This window comes from Oncorhynchus mykiss, chromosome 15, assembly GCF_013265735.2.
Source record: "Oncorhynchus mykiss isolate Arlee chromosome 15, USDA_OmykA_1.1, whole genome shotgun sequence".
NCBI classification, from domain to species: domain Eukaryota; kingdom Metazoa; phylum Chordata; class Actinopteri; order Salmoniformes; family Salmonidae; genus Oncorhynchus; species Oncorhynchus mykiss.
The window spans coordinates 62106710-62124640 of NC_048579.1; the positions used below are offsets into that span (position 1 = coordinate 62106710).

The window sequence follows — 17931 nt, forward strand, 5'->3', positions numbered from 1 at the left end:
GATGTAATTTACAAAATAGCCTCCAATACCCTACTCAACAAATTGGATGCAGTCTATCACAGTGCAATCCGTTTTGTCACCAAAGTCCCATATACTACCCACCATTGCGACCTGTACGCTCTCGTTGGCTGGCCCTCGCTTCATACTCGTCGCCAAACCCACTGGCTCCATGTCATCTACAAGACCCTGCTAGGTAAAGTCCCCCCTTATCTCAGCTCGCTGGTCACCATAGCATCTCCCACCTGTAGCACACGCTCCAGCAGGTATATCTCTCTAGTCACCCCCAAAACCAATTCTTTCTTTGGCCGCCTCTCTTTCCAGTTCTCTGCTGCCAATGACTGGAACGAACTACAAAAATCTCTGAAACTGGAAACACTTATCTCCCTCACTAGCTTTAAGCACCAACTGTCAGAGCAGCTCACAGATTACTGCACCTGTACATAGCCCACCTATAATTTAGCCCTATCAACTACCTCTTTCCCAACTGTATTTAATTAATTAATTTATTTTGCTCCCCATTATTTTATTTCTACTTTGCACATTCTTCCATTGCAAAACTACCATTCCAGTGTTTTACTTGCTATATTGTATTTACCTTGCCACCAAGGCCTTTTTTGCCTTTACCTCCCTTCTCACCTCATTTGCTCACATTGTATATAGACTTGTTTATACTTTATTATTGACTGTATGTTTGTTTTACTCCATGTGTAACTCTGTGTTGTTGTATCTGTCGAACTGCTTTGCTTTATCTTGGCCAGGTCGCAATTGTAAATGAGAACTTGTTCTCAACTTGCCTACCTGGTTAAATAAAGGTAAAATAAAAAAATAAATGTTACTGTAACAGTCACTGGGTTCCAATGTAGGTGCTTAATGAAAACATCTGCCAATTTTAAACCCATAATAAGGGATGAATGGCTGTGAGTGGAAATGGCTATGTGAGTGTGTATAGAGTCAGTGCAGATAGTCAGGGTAACCATTGATTATTTAGCCGTCTTATGGTTTGTCTCGGAGCTTGTTTGTCCGTCCGAGAACCATTTCTCTGGTACTGTTTGCTGATATCTTTGTCCATTTTTCGTGCCATCCTCTGACACTGCCTGGCAGAGAGCTCCGCCTCAGTGATTTACTGTGAGGTAGACCGATTATGATTTTTCAGCGCCAATACCGATTATTGGAGGACCAAAAAAGCCGATATCAGTAGTTAACTTAATCTGACAATTTTTTTTGTTTTTGTTGTAAATAATGACAATTACAACAATACTGAATGAACACTTATTTTAACTTAATATAATACATCAATAAATGTAGCCTCAAATAATGAAACATGTTCAATTTGGTTTAAATAATGCAAAAACAAAGTGTTGGAGAAGAAAGTAAAAGTGCAATATGTGCTATGTCAGAAAGCTAACATTTCAGTTCCTTGCTCAGAACATGAGAAAATATGTTAAAAGGAACCACCAGCTTTCATGAGTCTTCAATATTCCCAGGTAAGAAGAAGTTTTAGGTTGTAGTTATTATAGGACTATTTCCCTCTATACCATTTGTATTTCATTAACCTTTGACTATTGGATGTTCTTATAGGCACTTTAGTATTGCAAGTGTAACAGTATAGCTTCCCTCCCTCTCCTCGCTCGAACCAGCAACACAACGACAACAGCCACCATCGAAGCAGCGTTAACCATGCAGAGCAAGGGGAGCAACTACTAGAAGGCTCAGAGCGAGTGACGTTTGAAACGCTATTAGCGCTTCAATTGATAGGCTTGAAGTCATAATTAGTGCAATGCATGACACACAACGAAGAGCTGCTGGCAAAACGCACGAAAGTGCTGTTTGAATGAATGTTTATGTGCCTGCTTCTGCCTACCACTGCTCAGTCAGATACTTAGATACTTGTATGCTTGTATGCTCAGTCAGATTATATGCAAAGCAGGACACGCTAGATAATATCTAGTAATAACTACACATGGTTGATAACTAGTGGTTATGATTGATTGATTTTTATAAGTTTAATGCTAGCTAGCAACTTACCTTGGCTTACTGCATTCGCGTAACAGGCTGTCTCCTTGTGGAGTGCAATGAGAGAGGCAGGTCGTTATTGCGTTGGACTAGTTAACTGTAAGTTTGCAAGATTGGATCCCCCGAGCGAACAAGGTGAAAATCTGTCGTTCTTCCCCTGAACAAGACAGTTAACCCACCGTTCCTAGGCAGTCATTGAAAATAAGAATGTGTTCTTAACTGACTTGCCTAGTTAAATAAAGATATTTTAAAAAATCTGATTGAAATCGGCCCAAATTAATCGGCCATTCTGATTAATCGGTCAACCTCTAGTCCACACCACTCTAGCGCTTTGCGGTCGAGGGTGATGCAGCCAGTCAAGATGCTCTCTATGGTGCAGCTGTAGAACATCCGAGGGCCCATGTCAAATCTTTTCAGCCTCCTGAGGTGGAAGAGGTGCTGTCGTGACCTCTTCAAGACTGGGCTGTGTGGACCATGTTAAGAACTTAGTGATGTGGATGCCATGAACACATCCAATATTACTCCTAGAGTTCAGCTTCCTCAACTTGCTCAATTGTCACACCCTTTATACACAACTCCAGTTGAGGTTTAGGTCTTGGAGAATGTTATGAACCAAATACAATCTTTTTAGATGTACTTAAGACCAGTTTATTAATCACCCATTCTGATAGACAAACTCCTTGTAATAAGAGTCTGTGAGCTCACTGGCTTTGGGAGTGTGAGTGTGGAATCATCAGCATACATAGTAATGCTAGCTTCTTGTAAGACAAGTTACTCTTTATGTTTTTACAAATAATTTGCAATGGCCCAAGTCAACTTCCCTGCGGGACACCACACTGATGTTAGAGAAGCTTCTAAGTTCAATTAAATAAGTAACTTTCCAACCATGTGAACGCAGGTGATGTAAAGCCATAAGTTACTTTTTACAAATTATGATCAATAACATCAGTCATCTGAGTCAGTGCAGTACAAGTTCAGTGCCCTTCTCTATATGCATGCTGAATAAGTAGTTAACTTGTTCAAACACAATTATCGCCATCAGTTTACTAAGAACAGGTTGTTAACTGATTGGGTGGTAGTTACAGCCAGCAAAGGGTGCTTTACTATTTTTAGGCAGTGGAATTACTTTAGTGTTCTTCCATGGCTGTGAACACACTCATTTTAGAGTTTGGTTAAACATATAGCAAATGGGTAACAAACAGCAACCAAGTGCAGACTTTGGAGAGAATGGGGGAAAATACTGAATTAGGCCTCTGTGTCTAAACCTCCTCAGTCTAGAGATGTTTAGTGGTTCTGAACTGTGTTCACTGCGGTCACCAACTAGTTTCCTTAGGGGTCCATTCTATTTGGTTTGTACTAGTTGGCTGTGGGTTCGTCTTGCAATCTTCTCTATACCTTTACGTTACGTCATTTAGCAGACACTCTTATCCAGAGCAACTTACAGAAGCAATTAGGGTGAAGTGCCTTGCTCAAGGACCACTCTGGGATTTGGACCAGCGACCTTTCAGTTACTGGCCCAGCACTCTTAACCACTAGGCTACCTAGCACCCTATACAGAGTTCTCTTCCGTTAGGAAGTTTGTTGTTGTAGCCACTAGCCAACTCTTAGTTTCTATTAGGTTAGTTAGCGGTATAGTAGCAGTATAGAAATGTATGCTGTTTGCTCAATGAAATGGTTTGGTACATTTGTATGCTCCATGAAAGGTGTCGAATCGATACAATAATATGCTTTATAGAAGCCACTGAACAGGCACTGATCAGACATTGTGTGAATGGATCCACCAGGTCCACAAACGGTGCCCTGTTTATTTTTTATAAAGTTACAAACGGGATTAGCTCAGCTGTAGAATGTTGTGGTCCATTCCATGCACTGCTGTGTTCCATAGTTGTCATGGCAGCGATTTGGTGAGTGATGGACAGCAACAGCTGAGCGAGGGCAGGAGGGAGAGAGAGCACAGGAAGATCTATGATTCCTCTGGTGGCCCTTTTTCTGGTGTGTTTGTGTGTGTTCAATTCAAACAACTTTTATTTCCTGGGAGTGTGTTTTCATATGTGGTAATGAATGGCACATACAAAATACATAACACAAATGTGTAGGGTACAGTATAAAGGATAAGCAGCAGTGTGTGTGTGTGCACATCAAAACTTCAGATTTAAGGAGTTTGATGGATTTGAATGGGAGAGCTCTATATGAGTTGCCTGCTGTGTCCCATAATTACTGTCATCTGAGTACTTAATGAACATCATCTCTGGGTCTGAGCTCCTACAGCCCTCTGTGTACAGGGTGAATAAAACAGGCCAGATGACACAGCCTTGCGGTGATTCTGTACAGATGGTTCTGGAAGAGCTGCAGTGACCATTGAATCTGACCCTGCCGTTCTCTATTTGTCAGGAAGGAGAGGACCCAGAAAATCAAATGTGGAATGACATTCATGTTCTGGAACTTTTGAATCATTAAGTGAGGCTGGACTGTATCAAAGGCACTAGAGAAATGCACAAATACCATTCTGATGTATGTCTTGGGCTTCTCCAGGTGGTTCTGGGCACGGTGCAGTAGGGACAGAACTGCATCATCAACACCCCTGTACCGCTTGTAAGCAAACTGGAGAGGGTCTGTATAACAGCATACCTCCTTTTGTAGAATCAGCCTTTCAAAGCTCTTCATCACTAGATGTTGAAGCTACAGGGCTGTAGTCATTGTTGCAGGAGAGGTTGCTCTTTTTAGTTACTGGGCATATGGTGGATGATTTCCATATTGCTGGGATGGAGTGTTCTGCTAGAGAGTGAGGAAAAGCTCACAGAAAATACCTGACAGTTGATATGGTAACCCTTTAGTAGGAGACCACTAATGTTGTCTGGCCCAGGGGCTTATGGTAACCCTTTAGTAGGAGACCACTAATGTTGTCTGGCCCAGGGGCTTATGGTAACCCTTTAGTAGGAGACCACTAATGTTGTCTGGCCCAAGGGCTTATGGTAACCCTTTAGTAGGAGACCACTAATGTTGTCTGGCCCAGGGACTTATGGTAACCCTTTAGTAGGAGACCACTAATGTTGTCTGGCCAAGGGACTTATGGTAACCCTATAGTAGGAGACCACTAATGTTGTCTGGCCCAGGGGCTTATGGTAACCCTATAGTAGGAGACCACTAATGTTGTCTGGCCCAGGGGCTTATGGTAACCCTTTAGTAGGAGACCACTAATGTTGTCTGGCCCAGGGGCTTATGGTAACCCTTTAGTAGGAGACCACTAATGTTGTCTGGCCCAGGGACTTATGGTAACCCTTTAGTAGGAGACCACTAATGTTGTCTGGCCCAGGGACTTATGGTAACCCTTTAGTAGGAGACCACTATTGTCTGGCCAAGGGACTTATGGTAACCCTATAGTAGGAGACCACTAATGTTGTCTGGCCCAGGGACTTATGGTAACCCTTTAGTAGGAGACCACTATTGTCTGGCCAAGGGACTTATGGTAACCCTATAGTAGGAGACCACTAATGTTGTCTGGCCCAGGGACTTATGGTAACCCTATAGTAGGAGACCACTAATGTTGTCTGGCCCAGGGACTATGGTAACCCTTTAGTAGGAGACCACTAATGTTGTCTGGCCCAGGGGATTTCTTTTCATTGGTCCTTTTTTTTAACCTTTATTTAACTAGGCAAGTCAATTAAGATCAAATTCCATCCGGCCGAACCCGGATGACGCTGGGCCAATCGTGCGCCCTATGGCCCTATGGCACTCCCAATCACGTCCGGATGTGATGCAACCTGGATTCGAACCAGGGACTACGGTGACGCCTCTTGCACTGAGATGCAGTGCCTTAGACTGCTGCTCCACTAGATACAGATTCCACATCTGATTTGCAGTTCAGCATTTGTTAGTGTGGGACATGTTAGATAGGTCAGATCATCTCCTTCCTTTCCATTGCAAAGTCATGTTGGTCAAATCTACAATAAAAACGGTTGATCATCAACCTCTCTGTCGATGAAACTCTTCACCTCACACAATCATTACCCTGACTGTGTGTGTGTGTGTGTGTGTGTGTGTGTGTGTGTGTGTGTGTGTGCTAGAAAAGCACAACAGAGCGCATGTGTTGGTCAAGTGTTGTGAAAGCCACTCTTGTCTGTGGTTCTTCCCTCCAGCCACAACAACCCTCTCTCTGTCCCCCAGCCCTAGCTGTGGTTTGGAGGACATGGGCCACTGACTGCCAGGAAACGCACTATCTTACACACAATCATGAAGAGATGGCGAGAGGATCAGGGGCCTACTTGGAAGCTGAAGATAGAGCAGCGATCTAGAGAGAAAGCAGACAGAGGGGAGGAGAGGAGGATGGAGAGAGAAAGCAAACGGGGGGAGGAGGATGAAGGAGGAGAGGAACAGAGGTCTTTCTGTCAGTGGAGTTCCGCTCCCTTGTCACTCAGCAAACGGAAGCTCCCCACAGTGTGTGCTAAAACGACAGATAAGTCACACACACTAGGCCCTCTGTGCCACTGCACAGAGCTGTGTGTTGTTGTTTTTCAGGCTGTAAGGTTTTTGAAATGGGTGACGACACTCACCTGCTGTTTAGATTCACACCAGATTACAGATTGCACACACTCCTATCTGTCTCGCTCCGTTGCCCCTCTTGTTAATTCTTTCTCTCTCGGATCACGTCTTTGGCTGTGGTCCCAGCTCAGCATTTCTCAGGAGTGTCACAGTGACGGCGTGATAATTACGTTGCCTGGGTGTTGTTTGTGGCCTTTTATGATAACGGGCTTTTACTAGTTGACTGAGAACACACAACAACAGAATGATGCTCTGCTCCCCGCTGCCAATTCGTGTCATATGATTGTAGTGAAACTAAAGTGTGTGTGTTTGACGGACTGATTTAAAGTCAGCCTGTGAAATCTCTTTCTGTCTTCGGTTTTTGTCTCTCATTGTCATACGATTCATCTTTCTACTCATGGAGTGAAAGGAGTCGCCTAGTTGTGTCTTGTGTGTGTTCGTTCATATGGTACGTAGGCTAATAGCCCCATTAGGCCGTGCTGAAGCCAGGGGGTCAGAGTATTAAGTCTGCCCCACACAGGGCTCTCTACACGTGGTATGTGTCAGCACATTCCAGTGCCCTTGGAAAGAATGGACAGACAGACAGGACCTAAGGAAAGACCCAGCTAGGGTAGAAAGTAAAACCTTTTTTTTTTTAATGCAATAAAAATAGCACTTTTTTGAAGACTGAGTGCTGTCCTGTCCCCTGCAGCCAGTCTGTATAAATGCCAGTCTGCTGTGTGTTATGGTGTTGTTGACTGTGTGTTTCAGCCCCTGAGGACTGTGGGTACCGAGGGCAGCAGCCATGTCCGGCTCCTACGATGACTCCATGGTCGACGTCTCCAGTGACAGCTTCTGGGAGGTGAGACAGTAGACAACATACAGTATAACACATACAATTAACAAACATATGTCATTATATGATACGCACACACCCTCTCACCTGCCCCCCCCTAACTCCAAGTATCTCTCCGTCTCTCTCTCTCTCCCTCCCTCTCTCTCTCTCCCTTCCTCTCTCTCTCCCTTCCTCTCTCTCTCCCAGGTGGGGAACTACAAGCGGGCAGTGAGGCGGGTGGACGATGGCAGTCGCCTGTGTAACGACCTGATGAACTGTCTCCATGAGCGGGCGCGCATCGAGAAGTCCTACGCACAGCAGCTCACAGAGTGGTCCAAACGCTGGAGACAGCTTATAGAGAAGGGTAGGCACACACACACACACACACACACACACTTCAGTGGTCCAAGCACTGAAGACAGGTGTGTGTGTTCCACTCCTTCACCCCTCCGTTCCCGTCACCCCTCTGGACTCTCAGTTCCGCACTCTCCATCACCGTAAGCATGCATGTGTGTTATTATCTAATCATGTGCACCCCCAGGCCCTCAGTACGGGACCCTGGAGCGGGCGTGGGGTGCCCTGTGCACGGAGGCGGAGAAGGTGAGCGAGCTCCACATGGAGGTGAAGGCGGTGCTGATGGGGGAGGACTGTGAGAAGCTCAAGGTGTGGCAGAGGGACTACTACCACAAACAGATGATCGGAGGCTTCAAGGAGACCAAGGAGGCTGACGACGGCTTCCGCAAGGCCCAGAAACCCTGGGCCAAGAAACTGAAAGAGGTTGGGGAGTCGTACAGACACACGCGCACGCGCAGACAATACGCACACGCGCACGCGCAGGCAATACGTACTGTACTAGCTGCTATGTTGTACAACAAACAGGCCATTAGTGCTATTTATACAATGGTGGGTGTAATCCTGAATGCTGATTCGTTTAAACCACATTCCAGCCGGTGTCTATTTAAGCAATAAGGCCCGAAGAGGTGTGGTATATGGCCAATATACCACGGCTAAGGGCTGTTCTTTGACACAAAGCAACACGGAGTGCATGGACCCTTAGCCGTGGCATATTGGCCATATATCACAAACCCCCGAGGAGCCTTATTGCTATTATAAACTGATTACCAACGTAATTAGAGCAGTAAAAACACATGTTTTGTCATACATATGGTATACGGTCTGATATACACCATGGCTTTCAGCCAATCAGCATTCAGGGCTCGAACCACCCAGTTTATAATCCACAAGTTACCACGGGCTAATCTATGATGTTAGAATGCCTGTTTACTATTTTCCATCTGACTGCGCAATCCACTGTCTCATCAGCCCAGCCAGGCAGTTTATCAACTAGATCTCCACTTTAAAAAGTATCTAGACATTATCTCACATTTTCTTTGAGATTAACATTTTATTTTCTATATAAACTGGCTATTTCATTAGTGTTGGCCATTCATAGGAAGCAGTGGCGTGTAACTTTACACTGGCCACACAGGCAGCTGCTAAGAAAGGGAAGGCCATTGTGTGTCGAACCGGCTCTGTTTCTCTGTGGCGCCTTGATTTGTTATGGTGTGGGAAATACACTGGGCTGCTCTGCTGTGCTTTTGGCTAGTAGTAGTGCAGATTAACTGCAGCTAATGTGCTGCTAATACAGACACACACATACTCCTACATGCACAAACCAACACATATACATACATACACACACACACACACACACACACTCAAATGATGTCTGACGTGACATCTCTGACCTGGGAGTTCTGGAACAGTCCTGGTTTTTTTTCTGTCGTCATTGTAGTAAGCTGTTTACCGGGCTGTAGGCAACCTTTTTGGTCGCAGAGTTTGTAGTGTACCAGTTTCACAATCTGAGTCTTCCTGGCTGGTGTATGTGTGTGAGCTATGTCACAATAAGCCTCTTCCTGTTGTCATTATCGGTGACAGATTAGTGCAGTATGTGTGAGTTGTGTCAAGGAGGTAATTAATGTATTTGAGGGCCAGACAGTGAGCCAATCGAGAGAGAGAGAGAGAGAGAGAGGAGATGGAAATGGGCTAACTGTCTTAAAAGGAGAGGGTGGAATGGCCTTGTGTACACACACACACACACACACACACACACACACACACACACACACACACACACACACACACACACACACACACAGGGGGTATCACTAAGCATCTGCGTGGAAGAGGCAGGTCCTAGAGGTGAGGGATGAGAGCAGCTTTACAGTAGCAGGCCCAGTGAGCCAAGCCTGTGTGGGCGCGCTGCTCTCCAGAGGCCTGGGGTTGGGAGGAAACTGGCTGGCTGGCTGGCTGGCTGGCTGGCTGGCTGGCTGGCTGGCTGGCTGGCTGGCTGGCTGGCTGGCTATAATCAGAGCCAATGGCAGACAGGCTGGCTGGCTGGCTATAATCAGAGCCAATGGCAGACAGGCTGGCTGGCTGGCTATAATCAGAGCCAATGGCAGACAGGCTGGCTGGCTGGCTATAATCAGAGCCAATGGCAGACAGGCTGGCTGGCTGGCTATAATCAGAGCCAATGGCAGACAGGCTGGCTGGCTGGCTATAATCAGAGCCAATGGCAGACAGGCTGTTCCCTCTGTTCTTTGGCTAAGTTGCCTTTTTCAGAGATCCCATTATAAGTGGGAGAAGAACATTGCTGCCACTCTGGCCCTGTCCCAAACAACAGGAACTAATGGCCTTGTCCACTTTTTTTTTAAATGGAGGAAGAGGCTTCCGCTTTCCATTTGATGTAGATTGAATCAAATCCCAGGTGGACAGGTTTTGCCAATCGCCAGAGTTTTTCCTAAGTCTATTTTAGTTTCCACCTCTTTGTTTACCAGAGTCTGAATTGGGTGCTTAGTCTTTAAGACTATCATTATGGTATGATTTTGTTACCTTGACTTAATCAAGGTATTCTCTTGCCTTTTAAAGACCCCCACCACCATTCCTCTCACCTTTATTCTTTTGAAAAAGCATTGTTCCTTAGCAGTGTCAGCCCAGCCAATAAGCCACATAAGCAGATGCTTTTTGGGGGTTTTATTCCCGCCCCATGGCAAACTGTGTAGAATGTCAACACATCCATTTGAAAACTGTCTCAATTTGGCATCGATATGAGTCAAACAGCTATTCTAGTGTCAAAAAGTGTAAATACTACAAAGTGTAAATATGATAATAGTCTAATCTAAAACCAAGTTTGGAAGATCCGTACGTCACAACGAGTAAATGAAAGTTGGGTTTTGATTTGACCATGTCCGTTTGGACACTAACATGGGGTGAACAGCTGCGGTGACAGCATACAGTGAGACACACCTGCCCAGCGGCTCCGATTGTGTTTACATGAGACAACACGTCGCATATCTCTTTTACTTGACAAATACTTACCCAAACACGTTAATGTACTATTGCGCAACTTAAACATCCTCTGCAAAATCGTCCAAATTAATTATAGATTTCTTGAGTTGTCTTAGATTCATTCTGGGGATTTTAAGGACGTGAAATAGGCTTCCTTGTCTAAAGTGTCTCATGGGGGACAAACATCATTAACCAATTACAGAATCGGTCAGGAAATATGCCTCCAAGACTGAAATCTTGTTTTTGTAATGAGCAACAGAAAAACACGAGCCAATCGGCGTGTTCAGTGGCAAAAAAAACTGCACATTTCTCTCCTCCGCCAAGAGGTGGGCCACTAAATGTTTTGCCTGCGACGTGGGGGGGTCCCCAGGCAAATCTTGCTTATGGCCCCCAAAAGGCTAGAGCTGGTCTTGTTCCAAAGCTTGTGTCTGCCACTGTAAGGGTGGAATCATATTGAATAGTCACTTAGCTACTGCGCCATGCTAACTTGGTTATCCATTAGCTACATAAGCATGATGTTAACCGCTGTACCTTACCTTCTCTGTGCCACATGGCAGATGGAGACGATGAAGAAGGCGTACCACGGGGCCTGTAAGGAAGAGAAGCTGGCCACAAGCCGGGAGAACAACAGCAAGCTGGAGAACAACAGCAACCCTGAGGCCCAGAAGAAACTGCAGGACAAGGTGGAGAAGTGCCAGCAGGAGATGGAGAAGGTGGGGATGGGGGTGGGGTTACAGTGGTGTAAAATCATCTCTGCGTGGACATGTGTTTTATGTCTATGTTGTTTGTCATGGCTGGAATGTGACTGACCATTTGAGTATCCTGACAATATGGAGCAAATGTTTCAGCTCCGTATGTCTGTCCGTGTGTGTGTGCTTACCTGTGTGTGCTTCCCTGTGTGTATGTCTCCTTACGTGTGTGTGTGCTTCCCTGTATGATCCTCTGGGTCCCAGACTAAGGAGCGCTATGAGAAGTCTCTGGAGGAGCTGGACAAGGTGACTCCCCAGTACATAGAGAACATGGAGCAGGTGTTTGAACAATGGCAGCAGTTTGAGGACAAACGTATCACCTTCTTCAAAGCACTTCTGCTGGAAGTCAAGCATCACCTCGACCTCTCCACCAATCACAAGTAGGCTATGACACCTCCACCTCTCCACCAATGATGAGTAAGACCCCTCCACCTCTGCATATCAATTCCAAATGGACCCCTAGCCTCTGCATCCTAAGCTTCATAGCTTTATTTTCCTTCTGATTGGCTGCTATTCAATCCTCTTATATCTACAGAAGTGGTTAGGGTGTAGGTGATAAGGGTCCATTTGGATTTGAGGCTGATGATTGGACATGGTTCACCATCCATCATTAGGGAAATGCTGATGTACCCTCTCGCTCCCTTTCTCTCGCTCTCCTGTCTTCCTCTTCTCTCCCTCTCTAGATTCCAGACAGTCTACCACACGCTGGAGGACACTATCTCTGCTGCTGACGCTGTGGAGGACCTCAAGTGGTTCCGCTCCAACCATGGTCCTGGCATGCCCATGAACTGGCCCCAGTTTGAGGTACGGGGATGAGTGAGAAGGATGGGAGAGGAATGGGAGAGAGAGAGGGGTTTAGCTCCAATGAACTGGCCCTAGTTTGAGGTACATGTATTGAGGAAATGAGAGATGGGAGAGAGAGAGTGGCTCAGTGTCAGTGAACGGTTCTGAGTTTGAGGCACATGGTGAGGCAGAGAAGTTATTACATTGGAATTAATAACTCAACAAGATTTATGGCTCTGTGGAAAGATTCCATTGGAACTACTCTTCCCACTCTGCCATTTCTCCCTCCAGGTCAGGGGTGTCTAAGTCATTTTGCCTCGGGGGCTGCATTCTGTCTTCGAGGTCCGAAGGGTCGCGCTGAAAATGCTATTTCCATGTCGTCAGAAAGTTTTTTTTTTTAAATAGTCCCCAATTTAGATCTGTTGCGGTGACTCGATTAGTCATGAAGGCAGTCAAATTCCACGTGATCGTTTAGTCACGGTAATAAGGATCTCCAAGCTCTGATGCTGCGGATGGCATTTGTAGCGTACCAAACCTGCTAACTGCCTGGTATTCAGCTCTATTTTCCCTCTAATCACTCTGACATCAATGCAAATGTAATAACAAATCGAATCAAACACTTGAGAGCCCATGAGCTCATGTTACGCCACATTTCAATAGGCTTTGCAATTGTGAGAAAACAGTGATGGCCACTACTAAAAAGAGGAGACTTACCTTTCTATAGGCTAGGCTTACTATATTTATTTTTAAACTTTCCTAACATTAAGCACATTGCTAATGGAACATTTGCGCTTATAGCTTACTACCATGTGCAAATCTTTTGCACTTATAATGTGAAGAAATGGCTAATAGTTAATCAACATTTTAAGCTAAACGTTCTGATCTGTTGTCAGCCACATTGCGCCAAAACATTTTTTTTCATGCCAGTGTTTGTATTATTTTGGGAACTATCGCATCCCACAACTGTCCCAGACTATGTTTGGAATATTTATTTCTCGCACAGAATAGAATAGGTCAACTTTTGTACTATGGGGGATAGTAGATTGACATAGGCTAGTGCTCTTGCTGTTCGTTAGGCCTACTCATCTTGTTGGCTGCCGAAAAGTAAATGTGGACAGTTCCAATATCTTCGATATGCACCTCGGAACTGAATAAGGATGACACTGTTTGCGTCCCCCTTGTGTCTTTCTTCACTTGTAGCCTCTGAGAAAGAACTGATCACATTACGGAGTGCGCAGCCCTCCGGGAGAAAGGCACAACGCAAAAGGCATGGATTTTTTGGGGAGTGCATTACGGCCACACAAAGGGGATGCCACCATGAAATTCTATGCATTATCAAGTGCTTGTCAAATTGTGAATGAGTGGCTGATGTAGTGTGTACAGCCTGCACAAAAAACGAAGCAGCACTCATGCCTTTCGAGCGAGTTATTTTCAAATCCTCATGAGTCGCGTCACTCAACCTTACAATGTATTTATAAATCAAAACGTATAGCCCAACGTTTGTAGAACAACTAAAGTTACATGAATAATAACTCTAAATGAAGCATATAGGAATACCTGTTTCTTTGTTAACAGCTCAACACAGAATAACCACATGTGCACACTCCCTCATCGCTTGGAGAAAATATCCTTTCTATTTTATTCAGCTTTGTTCAATTGTATTCTTCATACTATAAAATAATGCCATGGAATGTCTAAGCAATTCTTGTCTGCTAAATGAACTAGTATAGCCAAGAGCCATTTGGCATAGCCAGATCAGGACCTACCATACGGACAACTCAGAGTATGCTATTCTGTTAAAAATGTTCTTCATATCATGCTTCTTCAGACCTGTCTAAAATAAATACTGGTTTAATTGTGATGGTGTAGGGCTATATTACATAGGTTTATTAGACTTTTTAAAATGTATATGTTCTGAAGGTCTGCATCAGTGGCTTGGAGGCTGTGTGTGGAAGCCAGGAGATGCTAAACATGTTTGTTAATTAACAGTAAATTACTGTGAGACTGATTAGTTATTTGCTTGACAATCACCGGCTGATTAAATTTCATGACAGCCACATCTACATCTATCCCCTATACGTAAAAAAATAAAAGAATTATGCTCCCTGAATGTCTAGTGATTATTAGCGAGCTGGCCCGTCAAGAAACTATAAATATAGATCCATTATATTTTCTACACTGTTTCAATTTGGTTTTAGTCATTTTAAAGTGCATTGAGTTCGTCAAGCCATTCGTCGAGTTGTACTTAAAGCTATAGTAAGGACATACTGTGACGCGTCGTACCACACACAAGCCCATTGTGACAGTGCAATCTTCCCAGCGTTTTTCTGTCATTTGATAGGACACACACACAGACACCAAACCTGTCTGTCAGGTTATAGCGAATACTGACTTGTCTTCAATGCGCAGATCGTAACCAAGCTCTATCCAAGAGGAACTGATGGCGCTGTCACAACATAAGGGCATGGAGTTGGTGTCAAACCATGTTACAAAACAGAAGATAGAAAAGCAAGAAATTGTGTCCGTTCCATATATCTTTCTATATTACTCTGTACCGTGCTACACTCTGTTAATTTATCGCCAATGGGAAGTTGAAGTGTTGAGTCAGGTGTGTTAGTGCTGGGCTAGAGCAAATATGTGCCTTCTGGTATGGATTAAGGAACACTGATTTTGCACACGCCCTTATCCAGAGTTACTTTACATAGGTTCATTCAGTAATTAAAAACAAGCCTTTGAGTGAGGTAGAATCTCTTCAGAAATCGATGTTCGTAGTGCTAGAAGAAGAGCATTTAAAAAGACCATAACACAAACTCCACATCAACATAACACTAAATGAAGAGCAACGTTTATCACAAGACACCTCTTCATGATCACAGACTAACTGATACTGTGCTTAGATGTGTTCCTTTTGGATGTTAAAGCATTGTTCTTTAAATGGCTGTTCTTTACTTGGAAGTAATGCTTCTGTCTTGTCCACACCCCTCCCTGCCCCCCCTCCGTTTGACAGAATGTGGACTGGTCCCGCTCCTCTAGGTCCAGAAGGTCCATTGTAGTGAGTTCTGCCTGGGAAGGACTATTCTATCACCGTGGTTCCTGGGGGGATGGTCATTTAACTCGCTCTCCTTCCTCTGTTTGCATTTTCTCTCTGTGTGCCTGTGTGTGTTTGGTTTATGTGCCTATTCTGGCCCTCCTAATGCGTTACGAGTAGCACGTGAAAACACACAAGGAAGTGCGCACACACACACACACACACACACACAAAAACACACACACACACACACACGTCTGTCTGATGAATGGCCTCGTCACCAAGTCTGTTGTGTATGACCCGTGTGGGGATGTGCGTGACTACCCCTCCCTTCCTCCCCCTGCCTCATCCTATAGGTGTTTGTCTTCCTGGATGTCTGTATTCCAGAAGACTCCTTCTCTCATCTTTCTCTCATTCAGAGTTCCTCTCTTTAACCTTTCACCCTGTGGTGACCTCTGACCTCGTGTCAGCTCCTGTGAACCCTGCAGGGGATCACATGATGCCTGCCAGGTCGTGTGACGTAATTTGACCTTAAGGGTTCACCAGTCAGGCCCTCCGACTGACCTTTGAACTTTGAGAACAACCCACTTGTTATATCTGTGGGAACAGGGAGTGACTTGGGAAAACGTAGAACTATAAGTGAAATGTAACCTCTAGAGCTGTAGTAAATCTAGGGCCCTCCTGAACACAGCCCTATGTAACCTCTAGAGTTGTAGTAAATCTAGGGCCCTCCTGAACACAGCCCCTATGTTCTCCATAGAGCTGTAGTAAGTCTAGGGCCCTCCTGAACACAGCCCCTATGTAACCTCTAGAGCTGTAGTAAGTCTAGGGCCCTCCTGAACACAGCCCTATGTAACCTCTAGAGCTGTAGTAAATCTAGGACCCTCCTGAACACAGCCCTATGTAACCTCTAGAGCTGTAGTAAGTCTAGGGCCCTCCTGAACACAGCCCCTATGTAACCTCTAGAGCTGTAGTAAGTCTAGGGCCCTCCTGAACACAGCCCCTATGTTACCTCTAGAGCTGTAGTAAGTCTAGGGCCCTCCTGAACACAGCCCTATGTAACCACTAGAGCTGTAGTAAGTCTAGGGCCCTCCTGAACACAGCCCCTATGTAACCTCCATAGAGCTGTAGTAAGTCTAGGGCCCTCCTGAACACAGCCCCTATGTAACCTCTAGAGCTGTAGTAAGTCTAGGGCCCTCCTGAACACAGCCCCTATGTAACCTCTAGAGCTGTAGTAAGTCTAGGACCCTCCTGAACACAGCCCCTATGTAACCTCTAGAGCTGTAGTAAATCTAGGGCCCTCCTGAACACAGCCCTATGTAACCTCTAGAGCTGTAGTAAATCTAGGGCCCTCCTGAACACAGCCCCTATGTTCTCCATAGAGCTGTAGTAAGTCTAGGGCCCTCCTGAACACAGCCCCTATGTTCTCCATAGAGCTGTAGTAAGTCTAGGGCCCTCCTGAACACAGCCCCTATGTAACCTCTAGAGCTGTAGTAAGTCTAGGGCCCTCCTGAACACAGCCCTATGTAACCTCTAGAGCTGTAGTAAATCTAGGACCCTCCTGAACACAGCTCCTATGTAACCTCTAGAGCTGTAGTAAATCTAGGACCCTCCTGAACACAGCCCTATGTAACCTCTAGAGCTGTAGTAAATCTAGGACCCTCCTGAACACAGCCACTATGTAACCTCTAGAGCTGTAGTAAGTCTAGGGCCCTCCTGAACACAGCCCTATGTAACCTCCAGAGCTGTAGTAAATCTAGGGCCCTCCTGAACACAGCCCCTATGTAACCTCCATAGAGCTGTAGTAAGTCTAGGGCCCTCCTGAACACAGCCCCTATGTAACCTCTAGAGCTGTAGTAAATCTAGGACCCTCCTGAACACAGCCCTATGTAACCTCTAGAGCTGTAGTAAATCTAGGACCCTCCTGAACACAGCCCTATGTAACCTCTAGAGCTGTAGTAAATCTAGGACCCTCCTGAACACAGCCCTATGTAACCTCCATAGAGCTGTAGTAAGTCTAGGACCCTCCTGAACACAGCCCTATGTAACCTCTAGAGCTGTAGTAAATCTAGGACCCTCCTGAACACAGCCCTATGTAACCTCCATAGAGCTGTAGTAAGTCTAGGGCCCTCCTGAACACAGCACCTATGTAACCTCTAGAGCTGTAGTAAATCTAGGACCCTCCTGAACACAGCCCCTATGTAACCTCTAGAGCTGTAGTAAGTCTAGGGCCCTCCTGAACACAGCCCCTATGTAACCTCTAGAGCTGTAGTAAGTCTAGGGCCCTCCTGAACACAGCCCTATGTAACCTCTAGAGCTGTAGTAAATCTAGGACCCTCCTGAACACAGCCCTATGTAACCTCTACAGCTGTAGTAAATCTAGGGCCCTCCTGAACACAGCCCTATGTAACCTCTAGAGCTGTAGTAAGTCTAGGGCCCTCCTGAACACAGCCCCTATGTAACCTCCATAGAGCTGTAGTAAGTCTAGGGCCCTCCTGAACACAGCCCTATGTAACCTCCATAGAGCTGTAGTAAGTCTAGGGCCCTCCTGAACACAGCCCTATGTAACCTCTAGAGCTGTAGTAAGTCTAGGGCCCTCCTGAACACAGCCCATATGTAACCTCCATAGAGCTGTAGTAAGTCTAGGGCCCTCCTGA

At 45.4% G+C, this 17931-nt stretch overlaps 1 protein-coding gene across 6 annotated transcripts in view; it reads left to right on the plus strand.

Moving 5' to 3' along the window:
• The window catches only part of pacsin2 (protein kinase C and casein kinase substrate in neurons 2), a 45680-nt gene that overhangs the window by 12623 nt on the left and 15126 nt on the right, over window positions 1–17931 (plus strand). For 4 of the 6 annotated variants that reach the window (XM_036944912.1, XM_036944914.1, XM_036944916.1 and 1 more), the window contains exons 2-8: window positions 7303–7393; window positions 7574–7730; window positions 7908–8143; window positions 11272–11427; window positions 11668–11843; window positions 12147–12267; window positions 15254–15298. In XM_036944912.1, the coding sequence (XP_036800807.1) occupies window positions 7337–7393; window positions 7574–7730; window positions 7908–8143; window positions 11272–11427; window positions 11668–11843; window positions 12147–12267; window positions 15254–15298 (948 nt within the window). In that variant the 5' untranslated portion in view covers window positions 7303–7336. The remainder of the gene's footprint in view (window positions 1–7302; window positions 7394–7573; window positions 7731–7907; window positions 8144–11271; window positions 11428–11667; window positions 11844–12146; window positions 12268–15253; window positions 15299–17931) is intronic. The other 2 variants (XM_036944915.1, XM_036944917.1) reach the window with 1 other exon arrangement.